We start from the raw sequence: 24,003 nt of genomic DNA, 5'->3' as shown, positions 1-24,003 counted from the left end.
GAACTGGACAATCCTTCGAATATCCCAGCCTAAACCTGCAAAGGCCTTGACTGGTGCACAGGCCTTGAGTGTACTTGATGCTGAAGGGTCATGGACCTTGAGCCAGCCTGGGTCACCCAGATGCAGGCTCCCCAAAGCCGAGCTGAGGCAGATTGGTGGGACAGTGTGTCTGAACTGTTACTACTTCAGCTTTCTCCTGATCTCTTTGATGAGCCACAGGAGAAATTCTGTCCTCATGTGCAGAGCTATGCTTGTTGGATTAGGGTTTTCTTCACCTCCCTCTGAGACATTAGATCTTTGCAATTGACAAAGTTATGACACTGACAGGAATGATCTCAGCCTTTAGAGACAGTCTTTTCTTGCCTGTGATTTTTGCCAATTGTGATTATTAAGTAGAGCTGGTGTAAGAATAATGAAACCTCTGATTTATAAACTTGTTTGTGAATTACATAGTAAGGACTCTTCTCCAATGATTGGAGAGAAGCCTGTTTCAAGAAGATTGACTGTTTAGAGCAGATAGCTGATCATCAGCTTTTCTGGGTTCAATTCCTAGCTTGGAGAGAGGAGTGGGTGTAGTGATTAAAGTGTGTGAGGTGACTGGGAGTCCAGATTCTGCGGTAAAAGGGCACAATGGAGATCTGGTTCGACACACGTATGAATGTTGTAATCACTCTCCTCATTCCTGTGGAGGTCAACTATCTTCTTTAACTGACAGCTCTTCAGGGAGGGGGTCATATTTTCAAATATACTCTTGTTGTGGCCATATCAATAGAGCTCCTGTCCTGATTGGAGCATATGAGCATTGATCTCACTCCCTCCATGGTTGTAGATTTCGATTTCCAAAGGAGACTCATGGAGTTAGGCACCCAAACTGAATTCAAAGCCTACAGGAGTTGGGTGACTGACAATCTCAGCCTTCATTACACTGGTCTACAATTTTTGAGAAGTCGTCTGTTTCAGAGATAAAATGTGATATTTATTATGTATTTTGATGTGCTGAATTCAAATATAACAATTAAAACAACTGATTGGCTACTGTTTCTAAGATATTTAAGTTTTTACATTTTATGTCTATGTATATTGTATAGATAGTAGAGTTTTAATCATAAATTGTAAACCTAGGTATTTTCATGTGTTTATGGTTGCTTTACATGATAATATTTCACCTGTCCTGTTTATGTAACACTTTAAAAATCAGCAGAAGGGTTATATAAATAAAATGTATTATGAAACAAAAGGCAAACAACTATTCTGTATATAGTTTAGTCCTATTCAGTGTCTACTTGGTGCTTCTTGGCTTGTCTCTTGTATTCCTTAAATGGAGCATCTCTTGTCACTGTCCAGCAATAGTCTGCAAGCATTGATGGGCTCCATTTGCCCTGATAGCCTGCCAGGAAATTCCACTGCTGTAGTCTGGAGCCCAACAGCTCTGCCTTACTCTTGGGTAGTTCCAAATCCCTGACAAGGTCATTCAGTTCACCTTGTGTTAGGAGGTGTGGTTCAGAGGAGGAGGATGGGAGAAAATGTGGGTCCTGTGACATTGATGGTTCAGGACCGGAAGTTTCATCCTCTTCCTCTTCCTCGTCTGACTCAAGTGAGAATGATTCTGGTGCATCAGGAACCAGCAGTCCTTCTCCGTGTGGTACTGGGCGTATAGCTGATGGAATGTTTGGATAATGCACAGTCCACTTTTTCTTCTTTGACACACCTTTCCCAGCTGGAGGCACCATGCAGAAATAACAATTGCTGCTATGATCTGTTGGCTCTCTCCAAATCATTGGCACTGCAAAAGGCATAGATTTCCTTTTCCTGTTCAACCACTGGCGAAGATTTGTTGCATAAGTGTTGCAGCATATGTGTGGGGCCCACCTCTTGTCCTGATCTCCAATTTTGTAGCCAAAATAAAGGTGATAGGCTTTCTTAACCATAGTGGTTATACTGCGCTTTTGTGATGCAGAAGTCACTTCACTACAAACATAGCAGAAGTTTTCTGCACTGTTCACACAAGTACGAGGCATCTCTGCTCACTTTGGCTAAACAGAAATGTGTCCCTTTGCAAAATCAAACACTGACAAATAAGAAAGCATGACACTATATGATTTCTGAGCTGATATAGGGCAATTTGTTCAGCAGAGTGATGTAAGCTTCATTATGATTGCATCATCCATGACTTCTAGGAATAACATGATGCAATTCATAAAATGTATGATGCAATACCAGCTTCAGATTGCATCATTCATTGTTTTGCCTAAAAAGCAAGTACTGTCCAAACCCAGTCATAGATTTATTCATAGATCCAGTCAAAGATGTATTTTAGTCTTTTCTGGTTTCAATTGAGATCCCTTCCCTTTATAACTCACTTATCTTCTGCCATTCCCAAGTCAAGGGTTGTATATACTGACCCAATAGCATATCTTGAAAACTAGAGCCAATCAACAATTTTAAGCATCATTTTCGTTCTCAGTGACCCAGAATTAGTAAAGTTGGACTACATTTATTTCAGAAGCATTTTGGCTGTAGAGCAGTGTTATTTTTGCCATACAGTCAAGGTCTACAACAATGACTGTGAGTGACCACAGATGGGTGGACAGAGTCTGTGATTGGTTCCATTTCCCTGAAGAAGGGTTCAGCTTTGAACAAACAGAGAAGCACTGGGCAAAGGGATGCGTATTCTGAGACACGTTGCCATTAATATACGAAGGCGAAGATTTGGAGTCAACCAACTCTCATTGACCTTGAGCACCATATGAGAGTCTACCTCAATTAGGAGTCTTTGAAACTCCAAGTGGGGTGTCAATGTCATTATAGAATACATCTTTTGCACACCTAGACAAATTTTTTCACACCCCTACTGTCAAACTTTTGACACCCCAAATGTCAAAATCAGTTCTTGCCCCCTTAGGCCTGGTTGGTTGAGGGGAAGTGCTAGAGACTGGTTAGGGGTAGCACTATGGAGTACATTATTTCGGTTCTGCACGCACTGAGCATCTGCTGTGGAGCACAAGCAGGCCTTTCTGTGGTAGTTCCTCCTCTTCCCCGACCAATCAACACTGAGATGTGTTCAGAAATCAACTCCTATGAGGTCCTGAGTTGCCAATGAGCATGTACAACACTTGGTTTCATTCAAATCAGAAGTGCCCCTCTGAAGATTTCACTTTGTCTTCTCATTTCACCTTAAGTTATGTCACACAGCCAGAGATATTGGCCACCCACTGTGACAGTATGAACCCCTATGGTTCACCCTTTTACAGAACTCTTCTGTACAAAGTATGTCTTGTGAGGAATCATTTGAAAAATCACACATTGCTGAGCATTATTGTCGATATAGCAATATTGTATGTAGAGTTATAAGATGCATTCATATAACAATGCTAAAACACATTCTAAGACTAGGGAACAAGTCCAGACAGATCCTCAGAGGCAAAAGGAAGGCTTGAGACTCAGCCAGGTGTCACCAAGGACTATCACCTGTTTAAGTGGCCATTCATCAGGCAGGAAAAAGAATGTGGGGTGAAAATCCACTTTTTGACAATGTGATAATTGCGGTTCCTGTCAAAAAGCAGACATGCTGGTGCCTGAACTCCAGCATGAGATGGTTCTCAAAGAAGAAAAGAAATAAAAAAGGAGGAAAGGACACTCCAAATGACTCCTTCTCCCTTCTTGTCTGTCCATGGCATCCATGACATCTTATGAACTGAGAACTGGGGGTGAAGGGCCCTTACTGGAGGGTACCTAGCCAGTAGGACTGAAAAAGAATATGATGAGAAAACCATTGATTTAAATGCTTTTAACTTGTGAAGTTAGATGTTATTTGCATTTTACCTTTTTTTCTTTATAACCAAATCTGATTTTGTGTCGCATTGCTTGTAACCACTTAAAATGTATGTTTTGTGGTTAATAAACTTTTCTTGTTTTGTCTACACCAGTGTGTTTGGATTAAAGTATTTGGTAAACTCCATTTTGCATAACAAGGCTTGTGCATACCATTTATTATTAATAAAATGATGGACATTACATGAGCTTTTATTATCCAGATTGCACCCTGGGGAATGTCACACCCACTCTCCACCCTTTCTTTCTGGAAAAGCCTGATCTTGCAAACATTAGCTTTTGAAGCCAGTCTTGCTGACATGAGATTTCTCATTGACCGCATTGTGACCATTCATACAAGCACAGATTTCTCCTCGGAATGGGAGCTGTGCAGAATCCCACTCCAAAGACCATTTTCCCTGCTGATGGATACTGGCAGAGCTGTGTTGATTTCAGGGGAAAACTGGCAGAGCTGTGGTGATTTCTAGTTGGCATCATCTGAAGATCTGACTCCTGGAGATTGGCTCTATTTTGGTTTAACCTTAGAGCCTTACTCCAGGCTGTCTAAATTCTTGTGATGGGCACCAATTTACTGAGAGCTTTCCACAGGGCCTCCTTCACTGCGTTGTTTCTCAAGCTGTATATCAGGGGGTTAACCAGGGGAGTCAAGATGGTGTAGAAGACAGAGAACACTTTGTTCAGTGATCTCAGCCTGTTGGTGTCTGGGAGCATGTACACAATGATTAGGGACCCATAGTAAATTGTCACCACACTGAGGTGGGAGGAGCAGGTGGAAAAGGCCTTTTGCCTCCCGGTGGTGGAGGGGATTCGCAGGATGGCAGCAATGATATGAATATAGGATGCCAAGGTCAATAGAAATGGGGGCAGGGTGAATATGGAGGAAGATATGAAAGCAGTAACTTCCAGACGGTGAGTGTCACTGCAGGCGAGTTTTATTATGGGAGTGAAGTCGCAAAATAAATGGTCGATTCCATTGGAGTCACAGAAAGTCAATTGTGACAACAACACTGTCAATGTGGCCATCGCTATGGAGCCACTTACCCAAGAGCCAGTCGCCAGCTGGAGGCAGAACCTATCATTCATACAGGTGGTGTAGTACAGGGGTGTGCAGATTGCTAAATACCTATCATACGACATTGCAGACAAGAGAAAATATTCTGTAGCTCCTAAGCATCCAAAGAAATAAAATTGTACAAAACAAGCAATAACAGAAATAGTCTTGTTGCCGGTCAGGAAACTTGACAGCAACCTGGGTAGGATTATTGAGGTGTAGCAGGTCTCCAAGCAAGACAAGTTTCCCAAAAAAAAGTACATGGGGGTGAGAAGGTTCTGAACAGATACAACTAGTGCCAGGATGAGGATGTTCCCAACCATGGTCACAATGTAGATTACTAGAAAGAAGAGGAAAAGAAGAGTCTGCAGCTCCGGGAGATTTCCAAATCCCAGGAGGATGAATTCTGTGATGGATGTTTGATTCCCCTCTTCTGTGTCTGCCATGGATTGTGCCTAAACAAAATTGAAACTAGAATTGAAGGGAAATAAATGTATATGTTAAGAGATGTTCAGTATGTTTATTCCATACACCCATTTCCTCCTCCGATAATCACAAATTCAACATCTTATGATACCACCCAAAAATTAAGGCAGACAAAACTGGTTGTAACTTAAAAATATATAAAACTAGGAAGATACAAGATCCTGAAACATCGGTTCTATGAATTCCCACAAACCTTTTAACCAGGGAGCAAACATGAGCATTCAGGAAGGTATAACTATTAATAAGTACTCTACAATTAAGTATTAACCATACTTTGCACATGGGTTAAAACAAGTATATTAGTTGTTAGATTTGAGATTCACATAAATAGACAAATATTTAGGCACTCAAAGAGATAAACACATTCTCTCTCTCTCTCTCTCCTTCCACCCATCTCTATAGCATCTGAGAGCCTTTTCCATAAAATCAATAGCAATAGAGAAGTACCTAGTTGACTTCAAAGTGTTTGGACATTCCTCCCTTTTTGAGATACCAGTTCATCTCGTGGTAGGTTTTCTTGGTTTTGGATTTTGGGAGAGGAGGAAGAAAGTTGAAGTAGGTGTCACAGAATCCTACATCAGAGGCCAGGAGGAAGCATTGTGTTGCAGGTATGAGGATCATTCCTGTTAAAGTGGAAAAGCTTTTCCAAAGGTTTTACAGTGTTTCCTAAAGACGGAAAATGGATTCACCTCATCTGACTCTGAATGCATCTAATCTCCTCTGGAAGCTCCTTCCATTACCAGATCCCCCCATCCAAGAATTCCTTCTCCCCAGTTCTCATGCAATTCAACCTTAGCTTTGTGATTTTGGATATTACAGGGCTCCCAGGTGCTACAATAATACTTACAGAAAATTGAATGCATAGACACAATTTGAATCAGATACAAATGTACACACACAAGCACAATGGTGTATGCACAAACATAGACAAACAAACAAATGTCTACAGATCCACAAACAAGTATAACGGAATGCAAAGAGATGTGAACATACAAAGATATAAAGCTGAGATCTTCGAAAGAGTCCAGAGGAGTTAGACATTCAAATCCCATAGATTTTCAGTTTGATTTGGGCACCTAAATCTCTTAGGGGTATTTGAAAATCTCAGTTTCAACCTGCAAGGAGAATCACACACACATCGACAAGCACACCCAAACTGACGCATTATCACACTCAGGTGGCCATACATATATGAATATACAATCAAATAGGAATGTACAGTCAGAATCTCTTTCATGGTCATGAAAACACAAGAGAGAAAATATTATTCTTTGGTACGGAATGAATTTGCTGGAAAAGGCAGTGAAAACTTCACTATTTTACAAAGCTAGAAATTAGAGCTATTGTAACTCTCCCTTGTCTGGTTGATATATCATACCTGTTGTTTTGCTTGAGTGCTGTACTCCCTTAACCATTCTGAGCTCTTATATTTATAATGAAGACTGTTTATGTTCAAATTTTTACTAATGTATATTCATTTCAACCATGAAAACTCCTAACTCACCTTACCAGAAATGGATTGTCACAATCTTTCATGGATCTCCAAGTGCTGCAGAACAATTGTTTATACAGATTCTGGTGACCATTGGGAAAATATTCTCAGAGAGACTCTGCTGGGGTGTTGCCAGGCAACCCAAACTCCCCTGACAAACACGAGATGATGAGCTCATTCTTTCAACAAAAGAATCACAGGCTCTATCTGACAGAGCGAAGGGTTGGTATATCGTAGACCGGTGGAGTGCAGGGTTGGAAATGGGAAAAGTGAACTTGTCTCTCAATTAAGCTGTAAAGACCCAGGGTCCCCTTTCCATTATATTGCAAGGATGGTGTCATGGTGCATTGCTCCCTTGATGAAAAATCACATCACAGACATTGGGCTGTCATTGCCAAGAGGGTATCCCAGAGTTATTTTACATATCAATCTATAGATCTATGTAATCAGGATAATATCTGAGTTTGTCCCAATATCTCCTCTCTCTCTCTCTCTCTCTCTCTCTTCCTACTCCTCCTCTCTCCCTACCCTTCTTCTCTCATCTTTTTTTCTGGATGTTCCCAAACTGCTATGAGCTTCCTTCTCTCTCTTCCTCTCCCAGGATCCTGTGTGTCTGCTCCTTTGCCATCCCACCAGCCTTCCCTAGGCCTAAATCGACCACTGGGATCCATGAGCGACTCCTGTCAAATTCACAGGAGTTCTTGGCATCTCCATGGCATTAAGATTTGAAGGAAAAGAGAGCAGCTTTTCTACTGTTTGCTGGACACCTCCTACACAGGCCAACACGTGGGAGTCAAAGACAGGGAGGGTTCCTCCAAGCAGTCTTTCAAAAGGAATTCTTTTGGGGAATTTCTCTGGCCTGTGTTACACAGGGGGGTCAGACCAGATGATCATAATGGTCCCTTCTGACCTTGGAGTCTATGAGCTGTCACAGTGTTTCTCTGCAGACACATTGAAAAAAGCACCTATTCAATACGAGGTTTCCAGAAGAGAAATGTATGTCCACCTGAATGTTGTTGGCTAAAAAGAGTGTCTGCTGCTATTAATTCATTATTGGAGTCTGACCTTCAGTTTCAAACCATCCCTCATTCTAGAGCCATATAACAGACTCATTGGAGCAGACAGGTGGATTATGGGTTGCCCACCTTCCACCAGTCTATAGAGTCGTGCACTTGCACTCTCTCTCTCTCTCTCTCTCTCTGGCCCAATGGCTATTTAAGTATTTATCCAGCGTGGAAAGGCTTCAGCAGGAGAGACTGGGGAACCTCATATCAGAATATCCCCCAGCCCAGCGGTAATAGCACTATTCCAAGAAATTGCAGATCCCTGTTCAAGTCCCTTTACTCCTAATGCAGAGGTGGAAACTGAAGCTGTGTCTTTCACCTCCTAGGTGAGTACTCCAAATGACTGAGTAAAGAGTTATGAAGGAGGTGAGAGTGCTCACAGCTGAGCATCCCAAGCAGAGATGGGAACCTTGATGATATCTCCCATTGGCTGGCCTACACAAGGAACCCTTAAGTGCTCTGACTTTTGTGAATCCCATTTTTAGGTGCCTACCTCACTCCCTTCATTGTACAGGAGACTGGATGATTGAACTGAGGCTTTCAGAATCCCAGTGATTTTCTTGGCATCTAAAAAAGTTACCTGTCGCAATGCTCCAAAGTTGCTCCTGAAATATAAATAATGACTATGAAACACACAACAGCTATATAGGTAGGAAGAGCTGATATCTCTGGAGGATGCCATCCTTGGCTTTCTGTAGGTCACATATAGCATGGCAACGGCTCTCTGAATTTCCCTACACTCACTCCCTGCCAGTGTGCCTCAACTCTGTCCTTAAGAAGCCACTCTAGGGGTGAGAGAGGTTTTAAGAACTACCCATAGTCCAGTGAGTTCTCATGTCTGTCCTGAGAGTGCCAAGAAGGTGGGCAATTAGTTCCCAGTGTGCTGGTGTGGTTATGATGACATGGATACAGTGCTCCATCACTGACACCACCCCAGCTCCATTATGATGTGTACTGTTGCTGTCACTGAGAGTTATTGCTAAAAGCTTTTGGCCTAGACATCAGAGTCAAGAAAGAGAGACAGAGAGTCAGGAGCTGTAGTGGAAAAGCTGTAATTTGGTGCCCATAGAGAACAGGGACCACCAAGGCTGAGTTACGTCTACATAGAAACTGGCAGGGAATGCCAACTGTAGGAAAGACAATGGGTTTATAAGTATTTTAAATCTACTTTTCTAAGCTTTGGGCACTGTTTGGAGAAATACTTCTGCTTCTGTCTCACTGAAAACTTTCCTGACCTCAGGCCTCCAAAGGGGAACTCCAGCCAGGTCCAAGGCCATCTGGACCTACCAAGTGTCCCAGCTGGAGCCCAGGGAGGAGTAATCAAAAGACACAGTCAGAGAGTGGTAGGATTGTGGGCTCCCCACCCCAGAAAGAAGTGGAGGCATGAGCCTGCCATGAATGGGATGCACTGAAGGGACTGAAGAGGGGTCTCAGAAGAGAGTAGCCTACCAAAGAGGCTCCTAGAAGAGCAGGTAAGTTTTAAAGTCTGGGCTGTATTTTATTACAGTCACATTTTAGGAAAGATGTGGGCAAACAGGAGAGTCCAGAGTAGAGCAACAAAAATGATGAAAAGTTTAGAAAGTCTGACCTATGAGAAAAGCAGAAAAAACTGGGCAACTTTAATCCTGAGAAAGGAAGACTGGGGGAGAACTTGATAACAGTCTTCAAACACATTGTTATAAAGAGGACAGGGATCAATTGTTCTTCATGCCCACAAAAGGTAGGGCATGAAACAATGGGCTTAATCTGCAGCAAGGGAGATTCAGCTTAGATATGAGGAAAAACTCCCTAACTCTCAGGGTAGTTAAGCTCTGGAACAGGCTTCCAAGGAAGCTTGTAGAATCTCCGTCATTGGAGGATTTTTAGAACAGGTTGCACAAACTCTTGCCAGGAATGGTCCAGTTTTATTTGGTCCTGCCTCAGCACAGTGGCTGGACTTGATGACTTCTTGGGATCCCTTCCAGCCTGACATTTCAATGATTATAATTGTCATCCCATAAGGCCAAGCTCCTGATGTTCTTCTGCAATTTAGTGAGGTGAAATTCCTATTGACTTCATAGGCTTGGATTTTCTAAACCACCTAAAGGGTTTAGCTACTGATATTCCACTGACTTTCATAGGGATAAGAGGGGGAGATTTTCAGAAGCAGAAATAGGAGTTAGGCACCAAACTTTCATGGATATACAATATGATTTAGGCACCTAATTCCCTTAGGCCATTTTGAAAATACCAAACTGAACCCTTATTGATATTTGTTGTTGATACTGAAAATTCATCCTCAGATCAACGTCAATGGGAATAATACTTTCAGCTCTCTCTGTGTATGACTTTTTCTTTGAGTCTAGAGAGGACATTGTCAAAGAAACAAAGGTAGTTTAGGGACTTACCTTTGATTGAAAAGCAACAGTAATTTCCAATGAAAAATATAATAAAGCATTAAAGTGAGTGAGAGATGGAACCCTTTGAAAGCCCTCATTCCAATTATATTGATCTGTATCATCTAGATCTGTGTCTACCCATCAAAACTACATTAATTTGTCATTGAAAATAATTAACATTTATACAACACTTCTGTTCTTTCATTTTCTGTTATTTTTTTGAAGGATGCAGGAGTAAAAAATGTATAGACATTTCTCCGTGGTGATGAAATACAATATTTGATTCTGCTGCTCCTTTGCAAGGTCACAGAGTTACATTTGCTTTGGAAATGGAAATTATGATGAATATCCTGATTTTCTGAAATTAAAACTCCACCTCAGTGTCATGGTTACATATTGTCACCTTTTTTACAAAAAGCACCCTTCTGAACCAGCCCTGGTAGAGGGAACAAGCCCTAGTATCTAACACTGATACATCATATGGTCACACTGGACATAATTCTTTGGTCATTTATGTTGATGTGAGTCCTCTGACATCACTGGAATTATCCGAGGTTTGCACTGCAATGAGTATCAATCCTTCTTTGTTTTGTGTTGTTTGTCACCATAATAATTGTTGACCAGGTTTAACCTAACAGAAAGACATCATTTCCTGAACTGCAGAGGTGCTGAAGGCTCTCCAGGAGGGCACAGACGGACTTCTCAATTGTCCTCCAGAGACTCCTCTTTAATTCTGGAGAGTAAGGGCTAGGCTCACAAGGGAGAATAAGGGGTTTCAAGACTCAGAGTCTCATCGCCTCCATTTCAGATACTCTTCTGCCTGGTGGAGCCCACACCCCCAAATTAGGCACCCAGGAATAGACTCACAAAACCACTTGGGTATGGTGAGGCTGAGTGTCACCATGCCTAGCTTTTAGGAAGCTGGAGAATCACTGGGGCTCACAAAGCATGAATCTGGTGCCTTAGCTCCCTATGCAATGAGTAAGAGATAGGCACTACAAATGTGACTCACAAAAGGCAGTCCGCTAGGTGGGGAGATGCCACAAGGAGGTGACCAGGAGAGGGGTGTCCTCTTTTACAGACAAGTTTCTAATCCCATTGGCAGGGAGGCACCTCCCTCTGCTTGAGATTCTCAGCTGCCAACCATCTCTTGGTGTTAGGCACCTATGTCATTTGAAGGGGACAAAACATAATCCCTCCTAACATTTAGCCCAGTGGTTAGCATACTCACTTGAGATGTGGGAGGCTCCTAGTTCAAGTCCCCCCACCTCCACAATTGCGGAGTGGAAGGATGGATTTGAACAGATCTGTTAGATTCATAGACGGTAAGGCCAGAAGGGATCATCGAGATCATCTCATCTGTCCTTCTGTGCATTGCAGGCTGCAGAATCTCACCCACCCACTGCTCTAATACACCTGTGGATGAGTTTACGACATCCTCACTGTGATGGGCTGGATCACAGAACCCCCTTTGGAACTGCCATCGATGTGCCTAGACTGTCTCTGAGCCTGTTTTCCCTGCCAGCTTGGTACTTCAGTACCTTGCCTTGTTTGAGCCAGACACACTTGCTTGCTGCAAACACAGATCCAGGTCTGAACCACATCCCCCACAAGCTGCAGACTTAACTGAAAACATCTTAACATCTTCAGCGCTCAGATGCCTAGTTCCCAATGGGGTCCAAACCCCAAATAAATCCATTTTACTCTGTATAAAGCTTACACAGGGTAAACTCATAAATTGTTCACCCTCTATAACACTGATAGAAAGATATGCATAGCTGTTCCCCTCCCCACCCCCAGGTATTAATACATACTCTGGGTTAATTATTAAGTAGAAACTGATTTTATTAAATACAAAAAGTGGGATTTAAGTGGTTCCAAGTAATAACTGAAAGAACAAAGTAAGTTACCAAGCAAAATATAATAAAACATGCAAGTCTAAGCTTAATACAGTAAGAAAACTGATTACAGATAAAATCTCACTCTCAGAGATGTTTCAATTAGCTTCTATCACAGACTGGACAACATCCTAGTCTGGGCCCAATCCTTTCCCCTGGTACAGTCCTTGTTCCAACTCAGGTGGTAGCTAGGGGATTTCTCATGACTGCAGCCCCCTTTGTTCTGTTCCACCCCCTTATATATATTTTGCACGAGGCAGGAATGCTTTGTCCCTCTCTGGGTTCCCACCCTTCCTTCTAAATGGAAAAGCTCCAGGTTAAAGATGCATTCCAGTCCAGGTGAGTGACATGATCACATGTCACTGGAAGACTTTGTTAACCACTTGCCAGCACACATGTCTACAGGAAGACTTAAAAGTAAACAGAGCCATTTACAACCAATTGTCCTGGTTAATAGGAGCCATTAAGATTCCAAGCCACCATGAATGGCCCACACCTTGCACAATTACAATAGGACCTCAGAGTTATATTTCATATTTCTAGTTTCAGATACAAGAATGATACATACATACAAACAGGATAACCACACTCAGTAGATTATAATCTTTGTAATGATACCTTACAAGAAACCTTTTGAATGAAGCATATTCCAGTTACATTATAGTCACATTTATTATCATATTTTCATAGAATCATATGCAGTGCAATGTCACACTCACATAATGATTTATGGAGAGTTATAGAGAGAATATAAATTGTAGAGAGAATCCACCTTTTATTCTAGTTTAAACCTGCAACTGGTCCATATCCTAAGCTGCAGAGAAATGTGACCCTCCCCCTCCCCCAAAAAGTCTCAGCCAGTCTGACCTGGGGGGAAATTCCTTCCTGACCCCAAATATGGCTATCAGTTTGACCCTGAGCATGTGGGTGAGACCTACCAGCCAAAGAATACTTTGTAGTAACTTAGAGCCCTCCCGATCTAGTGACCCGTCACCGGCTGTTGGGCAGATTTTCTACTAACAGGCTCAGATATGCCACATGCGATTGTAGGCAGTCCCAACAGAGCATACCCTCCATAAACTTATCAAGCTCAGTCTTGAGGCAAGTTAGGATTTCTGCCCCCACTGCTCCTCATGGGGGGCGATTGCAGAACTTCACACTCTAATGGTTAGAATTGTCTAGCTATCAGGTGTGTGCTCTGCGCTATTCTGGTGCAGGGCTCCCTCTGTCTCACTAGGTGAAATCCTCCACTGTGGAGAGATAATTTAAAAAGGAATTGGAGCAGGAAAATGAGAATATTTTGGCAAAATCAAAATTTTCCTATGGAAGATTTAAGTTTAAGATTTAAGTTTTCCAGAAACTTTATTTTCCATTGATAAATATTTTGATGGAAAATTCCCAATCAGCAGTAGACTCAGTATCTGTGATTATAGACCTTCTTAAACAGGAGGGGTGAAAATCTAGCATGATTGAAATCAATGGCAAAACTCCTACTGAAGTCAGTAAATCCAGGATTTCACCCTACTTGGCAGTTGTAGAAATCAGCTTCTACCAAAAGTACAAACAAATAAGTTCCCACACATCTTGAGTTCCAGCCTTGTCTGCATTGTTGTTTACAAGGCATCACACCATTCTCTGGAACTGTATACCATCTACAGAGCTGACCAGTGTTGGAATAACATTGTTTTGCATTCATCAAATACTTCTGACCCCTTTTGAATCAAAAAGTATCTAGTTATATTTTGGGACCCTGGAGACATTACAGATGGAAGTATTTTCCTTGATGCAATCTTGTTTATTTACAAGGAATGTACAAAGTCCTACTTCTCTGAACGCAAGAGAAAACAAGAACAAACAAAAGAGGCTTACAGCCTCAAACCTCTTTAGGCAAAAAACTTTCTCTTTCTAGCTGTTCCCAGAGTCTCGATAGGCTCACGAGCTACTGCTTGACTTTTTTGAGTTTTTGCCTCTGCCTCTCTTTCTGTTCCTGTATGTTATCAGCTTCTATGTGTTCTGCCCTCCCCTCCCCCACCCCACACACACACACACACACACACACACACACACACACACACACACACACACACACAAAACTCAGTAATAGCCCTCCATCCACTCAGTCCAAACTCTTGAGCAGGATCACAACCTCCTTTTGCCTTAGGTGAGAGGCTTCTACTTAACTCATCCTAATTGAAGGTTGCTTCCCACCCAACCTCAGTGAGGTTTGTGATTGATGTAGTTCCTGGTACCACTCCACATAATGAAGCCACCCGGGGAAAGTTCTTCCTTAGACCCTAAATAATCCTGAGGTTATCACTGATTTCCTCAGTGCCTCTTTCACCATGTTGTTCCGTAGGGTGTATATGATGGGGTTCAGCAGTGGGGTCAGGACACAGTAGAAGAGTGACACCACCTTGTCCATGTTAGAGGACTCCATCACAGGTGGGCGGGCATACATAGAAAGTGCTGAGCCATAGAATATGCCTGTGACCGCAATGTGGGCACCACAGGTGGTCAGAGCTTTCTGGAGCCCACCCTCTGAAGGCGTCCGCCATGCTGTCCGTATGACGCAGCTGTAGGAACCAGTGGTGAGGAGGAAGGAGGTCCCGGCTATGGTGCATGTCAGGGTAAAGCACACGAGCTTGCTAAGATGCGTGTCTGAGCAGGAGAGCTTGGCCAGAGGGACAAAGTCACAGAAAAAGTGGTCAATCTCGTTGGGACCACAGAATGACAGCCTGGACATGAACACAGTGAGGACAGAGGAGGCCAAGAAGCCAGACACCCAAGCGACCACTGACAGCTTGAGACACAAGATGTTGCACATGATAGTGGAGTAGCACAAGGGGTGGCAGATGGCCAAGTAGCGGTCATACGCCATCACTGCTAGAAGGAAGAACTCAGTGGAACCCATGGAGAAGAAGAAAAACATCTGGGCTATGCATCCACGTACAGAGATTGATCTGTTCTCTGGCAGAAGCCCAGCCAGCAACTTGGGCACTGTGACTGAGGTGTACCAGATCTCCAGGAAGGAGAGGTTGCTGAGTAACACATACATAGGGCAGTGGAGGCTTGGACAACTCCTGACTATGACAATGATGGAAGTGTTGGTGGCAATGGTCAGCAGATAGATGATCAGGAACATCACAAAGAGGATCCACTGTAGCTCCGGGGATGCAGAGAAACCCATGAGAATAAACTCAGTCACTTCAGTTTGGTTAGCCCCTTCCATGGTGCTCGCAGCTGTTTGAGCCACAGGAGAAAAAATGTATATGTTAATATGAGGATTTCCAGAGCAGAGTCAAATCCTGAGAGTCACTGAGATAGATAGATAGATTAGATAGATAGATAGATCTGGAAGGGACCTCGAGAGGTCATCTAGTCCAGTCCCCTGCACTCAAGGCAGGACTAAGTATTATCAAGACCATCCCTGACAGGTGTTTATCCAACCTGCTCTTAAAAATCCCCATTGATGGAGATTCCATAACCTCCCTAGGCAATTTGTTCCAGTGCTTAACCTCTCCAACAGTTAGGAAGTTTTTCCTAATGTCTAGCCTAAATGACCCTTGCTTAAATTTAAGCCTGTTGCTTCTTGTCCTATCCTCAAAGGTTAAGAAGAATAGAGGGAGCATATGGGATAGCTAGATAAAGAGTGTGAGCACTCTGAACTGCTTTGTTTTTTGACAGTTAAAATATGTGGAGCTATACCTATCTCATAGAACTGGAAGGGACAATGAAAGGTCATTGAACCCAGTCCCCTGAATTTACAGCAGGACCAAGTACTGTCCCTGACAGATTTTTGCCCCAGATCCCTCAATGGCCCACTTAGTGGTTGAACTCACAATCCTAGGTTTAACAGACCAGTGCTCAATCCACTGAGCTACCCTTCCCCCTCTCACAAAAGTCATTATACAGGACATTAAAAATCTAATTGCATGTGCTCTTTAGTAGGTCAATACATTAATGAAGAGCTAAAATTTCTAATGCTCTGTGAGAATCTAGTACCTTAGATTTATCCTGGATGCACTCTACATACTTCTTCTTGTGTCAAATTAATGTCCTCCAATTAAATACCAGCTCATGCGGGTACGATTATCAATGTCTCTGCTGCCTCTTCACTCAGGAATAGGGTTTGGAGTTGCAAAGCAGCACCTGAGCTTCTCCGCACACCTGAATCCTGTCTGTCCCAAACTGGGACATTTATAACAAGTGAAGGACACATCCAGGGAATGCACTGGGAATCTGAGAACTAAGGGACGTGCCTGCTGTTACTCTACCTAATTACAATATGATGTGTACATTTCTCCCCACCTCCTACTTTACCTCAGAGGCGGATGAGTCTGCCATAGCCTGAGCTAACATCCTTTGGGATGTTAGCTCAGCCTGGAGCGATTCAGAACCCAGAGGTCCTGGGTTCATTGCGCCCACCAGACCTGAGACCCTCATGTAACATGTGGCAACGTGAACAAGAATTTAAGCTGGGGTGTTGGTTCCCCAGCCCCACCCCTCAGTGCCACAAGAAAGAAGGGAGATTCTAGGCTATTTGTGCAGCTTTTAATTATGCTGGGGCAGAGACAGGGGGATGGTCCTTTTCGAAGACCTGCAAGGAAAGAGGCTGAGATTCTGTCCCCACACTTGTCCAGTTGCTTCCCTGGGTGACCCTAGGCAAATCACGTTGGGTCAGCTTTTCAGATATATGGATTCATAGATGCCAAGGCCAGAAGGGGCCAGTGTGATCATCTAGTGTGACCTTCTGTACAACCTAAGCAAGAGCACTGCTCCCAAATAATTCCAGTCTTCATTTAAAAACTATCCATGATGGAGAATCCACCGGAACACTTGGTAAATTGTCTCAGTGTTTAATTACTCTCCCCATTAAAAATGTAGGAATTTGTCTACCTTCACCTTCCAGGCATTTCGGTGCCCAAAGATACATGCAGCTGGCTAGTGGGATTTTCAAAATGCCTTCACCGATTAGCCACCTAACTCCCATTGAAATCACACTAACGCCTAACGTACATGCCAGTGCCAAGCAAAGGAACAAACCTCACCCACCCAGACACCTACACAGCTCTGCCATATACCCAAACAGACACACTCCACACCCCATCTATATCCAACACACACACACCCCACTCCCCAAAGGCCTGGTCTAAACTTAAAAGTTAGGTTGTCATAGATACATCAGTCGGGGGCATGAAAAAACCGCACCCATCATTGACACGTTATGCTGCCCTAACTCATGGAAGACGTTTTCTGTCAATTTAGCTAGTGGTGTTCCTACACTGACAGAAAACACCTTCACATTGGTGTCAGCTGCACCTATGCTGTGGGTTCGCACTAGCATAGCTACACTAATGTAGCTGTGCAAGGATAGTCGCTGTCTTGTAGACACAGCTTCAGTCTGAATTCTTCCAAGTCTGTTTGTGTTTGCTGTTTATGGCAATAACTGAATTATTTATTGATTAATATTTCTCATTTTAAATATATTTCTGGTTCTTTTATGTACCACAAACACATTAATCTGCCAATGCACCCTTTTTATCCCCTCCCCACACACATAAATTTATTAGACAAAATTAAATAAAGCTTTCAAGTACACAAAATAACCTGCAAACTTGCTTCTTCTCCAGTCTCTGTTTTGTATTAAACTTCTTGTTTTTACTGTGAATATATCTGGGTATGGTATTTTGAGCAGAGAATGAATCTGAGGTAAAAGTGGGCACTATCCCTTTGGGGCTTGCGGATCTGTGAACTTTGGGAGTGTCCACTGGAAAAGGGGTTGGAGGCTAGGTGGGCTTGGGAGTTGGCGAATACCTATCGCTAAGCTATGAAGGAAGAGCAATGTCTGCAGAGGCCTAGTGTTACTAGATGCTGCTGGTGACACACAGTCAGCCCCCAGCAAGTACAGGCAAACCTTTTTCACACTCAAGGCAGGTTGTAGCAAGGTGCCTTGCAATCCTGGAAACCCCTGGGAAGTGTGATACACACAATGCCCAGTCACACCAAATACTTACACACTGAAGTCATTCATACCCCATGCACACACCCCAGTGTGACTGTTAATATGACCAAGAGCTGCCAGACAGGATGTGCAGTACAGAAGAGAAATGGAATTTTCTTTGTATGGAAGTAACAAACCCGGATGTTGCTCTTGGTGAAGTCAATGAGAGTTTTGCTTCTCATTTTTGTGGGAATAGGGCTGGGCCCATGGACTGGAATGGAAGATGGCCTTTTGCGTAAAGTAAAATGAGAACACTCCAAATAAAATCCCAATCTTAAACTTCCTTTTTTTAAAACAAATCTGTTTTAAATTTTATATCAGAAATAAAAAACTTTGCCCGCACCGAGTTAATCAAAATGGCAAAATTGCAAGACAGTATGAATCCCAAGTTCCCAAGAAACAGGATCATTACATCTCATATTCATCCTGCCATTCATTTAAATGAAAAGTTAGCCACCTTGTTTCTGATCTAAGCCACGTAGGATAAATCTTACTTAACTACCCTGAGTTCTGCGGAACGACTCTGTATAAATACTTCAGACCAGTTCCAGGGAGATCAGAATCTGCCCATTCTAGGTTTGCTATTAGCAGGTCACTCAGGATCATGTACACAGAGTCAGTGTCTGCTCTCACTGTTGTAACCCACATACTTTTGGGTTGAAGCAGCATCTCCAAATTGTAGCAGTCCTACACCCACCCTGCGATTTCATACGGATTAGAGTTGTAACTGTGGTGTAAATGGTTGTTGTCCTTTTCTACAGTTATGAGTCTCCAGTTGCCTATTACTTAACTGGTACGTTGGCTCAAGCAGTAGACAGTCATTGGTACTGGAATCGATCCCTACACACACAGATTGACCAGGTGAGTTATTACCCTACAAATGAGGACTGAAATCTGTGGGCCAAATTCTGAGTCCCAGCTGGGCCCAGATGAACATATGTGACATTGGGCCTCCAATGTTTCAGTCCCTGCATGGATAGGGGTTTGTGTTGGTCAAGGGGGGAGGCATGTTCCCAAGTCCCTATCCTATAGAGAATAGCCTAGAGTGGGGAAAAAAAGTATTATAATTCCATGTGTTTTATCGCTTGTTCTGGATGGGAGTTCAGTTAGCTTAGTGACTATCTCACAGGACTGGGAATCAAAAGCAGAGGCTTATATTCTTGACGCATTTGTGAAGTCATTTCATCACCTTCTGCCTCAGTTTTCCCCATCTGTCAAATGAAGGGAATAGTACTTATCAATGTTTGTAAAGTACTTTTAGATGGTTATACAGAAATTGCTACCTATGAACTAAGTATTATTAACAAAAGACCTTGCAAGAGATATTAGAGAGACGAAGTGGGTGAGGCAATGTCCTTTATTGGACCTACTTCTGTGTGTGAGACAGACAAGGGTGTGGTTTACATTATAAAGTTAGGGCAACATTAGGTAGCTTCCATTGACCTAACTATGGAAATGTCTATTCTTACATTTCGCTCCCACTGACTTAACTACCCCACTACATTGAATTAATAACTCCACCTCCATGACCAGCGTAGAGTCAAAGTCGATGTACTTCGGTTGATGCACCATCAGCGTAGACACTGCATTGTTTATGTCAACTATTAATGGCTTTCAGGAGCCATTCCACAATGCTGCACACAATAGTACAATTGATACATGCACTGCTGGTGTGTCGCACCAATGACACAAAGAACAAAGTGTAGACACGCACTAGTGATGTAATTACTGTGGCAGAGGTATGCCGACATAAGTTAGGTCAACTTAAATTTGTAGTGTAGACAAGGCCAAGCTTTCAAGCTGCACATAGTTCTTCCTTGGGTCTGAGAAAGGTATTCAGAGTGTCACAGCTAAATACAAGATCAAACAGACAGTTTAACATAAGTAGTTAGCACATATTCTAAGATACCACAGTCCAGGTCAATTCCTCCTGTGTCTGATCAGGAGTTGGGAGGTTTTGGGGGGAACCCGGGCCTACCATCTATTCCGGCTTCCAGCCCAGGGCCCTGTGGACTACAGCTGTCTAGAGTGCCTCCTGGTACAGCTGTGCGACAGCTACAACTTCCTGGGCTACTTCCCCATGGCCTCCTCCCAACACCTTCTTTATCCTCACCACAGGACCTTTCTCCTGGTGCCTGATAATGCTTGCACTCCTCAGTCTTCCAGCAATATGTCTTCTCACTCTCAGTTCCTCATGCCTCTTACTCCCAGCTCCTGGCATGCACGCCACAAACTGAAGTGAGGTCTTTTTTAAACTCAGGTGCCCTGATTAGCTAGCCTGTCCTAATTGATTCTAGCAGTTTCTTAAATGTCTTCAGGTGTCTTAATTATCCTACCTGTCTTAATTGGTTCTAGTAGGTTCCTGTTTACTCTAGTGTACCCCCTGCTCTGGTCACTCAGGGAACAGAAAACTACTCACTGACCAGTATATCTGCCTTCTGCCAGACTTCTGTACCCCACTGGTCTGGGTCTGTCACACTTGTTAACACCATTTGATGCTGGTCAGTGATTGGGTGATGCTAACACCTTTGGGTGCATGTATTACATCTAAATTAAAACAACGCTACTATTTTAGACACCTAAGTTCAAAATTTAGGCACCACTGAGATCCTCAAAACCCCCACTTAGCTGTTGCCGAGCCCTATAAGTACCTTAATTCAGACGCCAAAAGTTTTGCTGCAAAAGTCCCCAAAGTGCCTATGTTACTGCCATGATTCATGCACACCACAGCAAACATAGACATGACTGCACTTCTTTCTCCTGTGGAACCCGATCTGGTAGATGGGCTCTGAACGCATCTAAATCCACATAAGACAGTGTAGGGTGCGGTGAGGATTTCCCTCATTTCTAAGCAGGGAAGGAATAGATTATTATTGATAAATATCGCTAAACAGCAATTTCACCAAACAGACAATTCTACGAAAAAATGTTTCCATCGATAATCAAAATTGACTGATAGGCAAAGTAAGCAAAATGCTGCCTGAGCACTGATTAGAGTTTGATTTAAGGATATTGACCTTGTATATTTTGACATGTGATGTTGCCAATTTGTGTGGTAACGTTTTATAAAGCTTTAACTTTCTGAATCTCAGCGTCTACCCTCTTTAAATAATTATTGTCTGATCCCCTGCCCCATAATTGACTGCAACTGTGAAAATTTAAATCAATAAACATTGAAGGGGGAAATAAAGCTTAAAATCTGTGATTTTGCACAACTGTGAAAATTAAAACAATATTAAAAACTTAAAAATAAGCATCAATAATACCTGCCAAAATTATTTTAAGAAAAAATTGAATTCTGTCAACCCTATTAATAACTTGTAGGTTTAGGCAGATAACACTGGTTTGGACACACCCGGGGGCTGAGGATTCCTAACCTCTTGTTTTTGGTTTTCACAGGGTGGCAGAGGCCCAGATCCACAAAGAGACTTAGGCCTGGGACTCACCTGGGAGATTAGAGACCTGGGTTCAGTGTCACCCTCTATCCAATGTGAAGAGCAGATCTGAACCAGGGCATCCCATATACCAGGTGAGCACCCTAACAACTGAGATAAAGGTTACAATGGAGCTCCTTCTTCTGCCCTCCCCCCCCACCACCATTTTGTGTGGCGTTGGGCAACATACACATTTTATCTTGGCTACATTGTGAAGATTTAACACAAATTTAGAAACTTCCCATCATGCAAAGGTTAAAAGACAGGCCCCCATCTTCCCAAACTCCCATGACATTTCATGAATCCTTTAGCCAAATGACTGAAATCAAAGCAAAATTTGTTGAGTTCGATTGAAATGAAATGTTTCACTTCCACATTATCAAAACATTTAGATTCTTTTTTTCAGTTTGCTCAAAACTATGTGGTAAACGTGACACACATGGATGAACAGTTTGGGGTCAACTAAAACTGCATATTTTTGGTGAATAAACTCAGCACTACTTGCCAGAGTTCAGTACTGTTGATTTTGTAGAATTAATTTGTCTTATAAGAGTGGCCATAGTGGCTCAGACCAATGGTCTATCTAGCCCAGTATCCTGTCTTCCAAGAGTGCCTGGTGCCAGATGCTTCAGAAGAAATGAACAGAACACGCAATTTTCAAGTGATCCATCCCCTGACATCCAGTTCCAGCATCTGGCAGTCAAAGATATAGATCATCTGTGAGCATCAGCCATCAGGAGGTAATGACAGATAGTAAGTGTTCAGACTGGATTTATAGAATGTAGAAATAGTTCTGTGTTCTGTTCCTAACTCCTCCCTTGATTCTGTGAATTAAGAGATTCGGGCTCTAGATATTACATCGGAGTGGCCTATTAGTTTGCACTCCTGGGTAAAGCTGGACAAATTTTTTCTAATGAATATTTTTTTTTGGTCAAAAAATGCAGTTTCAGGCTAACCAAAACTATTCATGAATTCAGGTTAAATTTGGTGAGTAGTTTTGGCTGTAAAAAAATGTTCATTTTGACATTTTCTATATGCACCATTTTGACTTTTTTTTCAAATGACATTTTTTAGATGGTTAGTTAGATTTCTTAAAAAACAAACAAACAAAATGGAAAAGAAACCCCACCCAGAACAAAATGAAACAAACAAAATAAAATAATAATAATAACTTTGGTCAAATGAACTATTTTATTTGACCAAAACTAAAATTAATTGTTTCATTTCAGATTAACCAGAATGTTTTGGGTTTTTTGGTTAATCCAATTGGGTTTTTATTCATTTTGGGGAAGAAAAGAAATCCATTTCTAGTTGACACAATTTTATATTAATTTTTCCATAGATTTTGGGTTGGCCACTGAACCAAAAAACTCAGTGATTCACTCAGCTCTACTTTTGGCTTCTATTCCCAACTCAGGGATGAAAGTGGTATCTAGTGGTTAGAGCATGGGGTTCCTGAGTGTCAGCACTCCTGGCTTCTATTTCCAGCTCTGGCAGGAAGAAAGTCTAATCGTTTAGAGTAGCTGGCTGGGAATGAGGAATCCTGGATTCTCTTTCTGACTCACTGTATGACTTGGGCAAATTGATTCACCTTTCTGCACCTCAGTTTATATATCTGTAGAGTGCTGATTATAGAGAGGATCACTTTCACACAAGGGATATGCTGTGAGCAAAAAAATGATGCATACATTGTATTTTCCTTTTTAAATGCAGAACATTTTATTTTATATATTCTGATTGGAATTTTTTTTTATATATTTCTTTTCTAAAGGCAGCTTCTTCTGCATTACTGACATGAAAGGAGTGATTTGAAAGAAAGAAAGAAAGAAAGAAAGAAAGAAAGAAAGAAAGAAAGAAAGAAAGAAAGAAAGAAAGAAAGAAAGAAAGAAAAAACTTTTATTTTAGTCATACTGGTATATTTTTTCATATCTCCCTCCTAAAACACCCACTTCTTCTGCACCGGTCACGGGAAATGATCAACATCTTCATCCTGGTTTTCGTTCCTAGCTGAGATGCTACAAGTCCCACATCGGTGGACCACTGCAATGCTGCTGCTGTGGGACCCTTATAAATTACTTGTCAGTTTATAACTCAGCCATCAGCACCGCAAACACAAGGAGCAACTAAACGACACAACGGACAGCTTTGAAAAGAAAACATTGGCCTTCCTTTGTGACCCTTCCAGGTGCTTGTCGGGAAATGCTGAGCATCCTCAAGGACAACAGTGGGAGTTGTGGGTGCTCAGTCAATTCCAGGAGGTTGTCTGCACCCCGAATAATCATACCCATGGGCACCTTCCATTGTGAAGCAGAGTTACTAGGGAATACCAAGCCTCAATACTTCTGCACTCTCTTCTTCTTAGCCGAGC

The 24,003-nt window shown here is 42.4% G+C and overlaps 2 protein-coding genes across 2 annotated transcripts; both read right to left on the bottom strand.

The window, feature by feature from the left end:
- Nucleotides 1-4,374: 4,374 nt before the first annotated feature.
- On the bottom strand, nt 4,375-5,328 carry LOC127030911 (olfactory receptor 10A7-like). The gene has a single exon (XM_050917606.1). The coding sequence runs from the start codon at nt 5,326-5,328 to the stop codon at nt 4,375-4,377; it is 954 nt and encodes a 317-aa protein (XP_050773563.1).
- Nucleotides 5,329-14,487: 9,159 nt separating this feature from the next.
- LOC127030910 (olfactory receptor 6F1-like) lies at nt 14,488-15,429 on the bottom strand. The gene has a single exon (XM_050917605.1). The coding sequence runs from the start codon at nt 15,427-15,429 to the stop codon at nt 14,488-14,490; it is 942 nt and encodes a 313-aa protein (XP_050773562.1).
- Between the last annotated feature and the right edge of the window lie 8,574 nt (nt 15,430-24,003).

The sequence above is a fragment of the Gopherus flavomarginatus genome, chromosome 11, assembly GCF_025201925.1.
Source record: "Gopherus flavomarginatus isolate rGopFla2 chromosome 11, rGopFla2.mat.asm, whole genome shotgun sequence".
Taxonomy (NCBI): Eukaryota; Metazoa; Chordata; order Testudines; family Testudinidae; genus Gopherus; species Gopherus flavomarginatus.
This window is presented reverse-complemented; position numbering and strand designations above follow the sequence as displayed.

Excerpts from the sequence above, each read along its gene's own strand:
- LOC127030911 (XM_050917606.1), bottom strand. The coding sequence starts at position 5,328 with ATGGCAGACACAGAAGAGGGGAATCAAACATCCATCACAGAATTCATC.
- LOC127030910 (XM_050917605.1), bottom strand. The coding sequence starts at position 15,429 with ATGGAAGGGGCTAACCAAACTGAAGTGACTGAGTTTATTCTCATGGGT.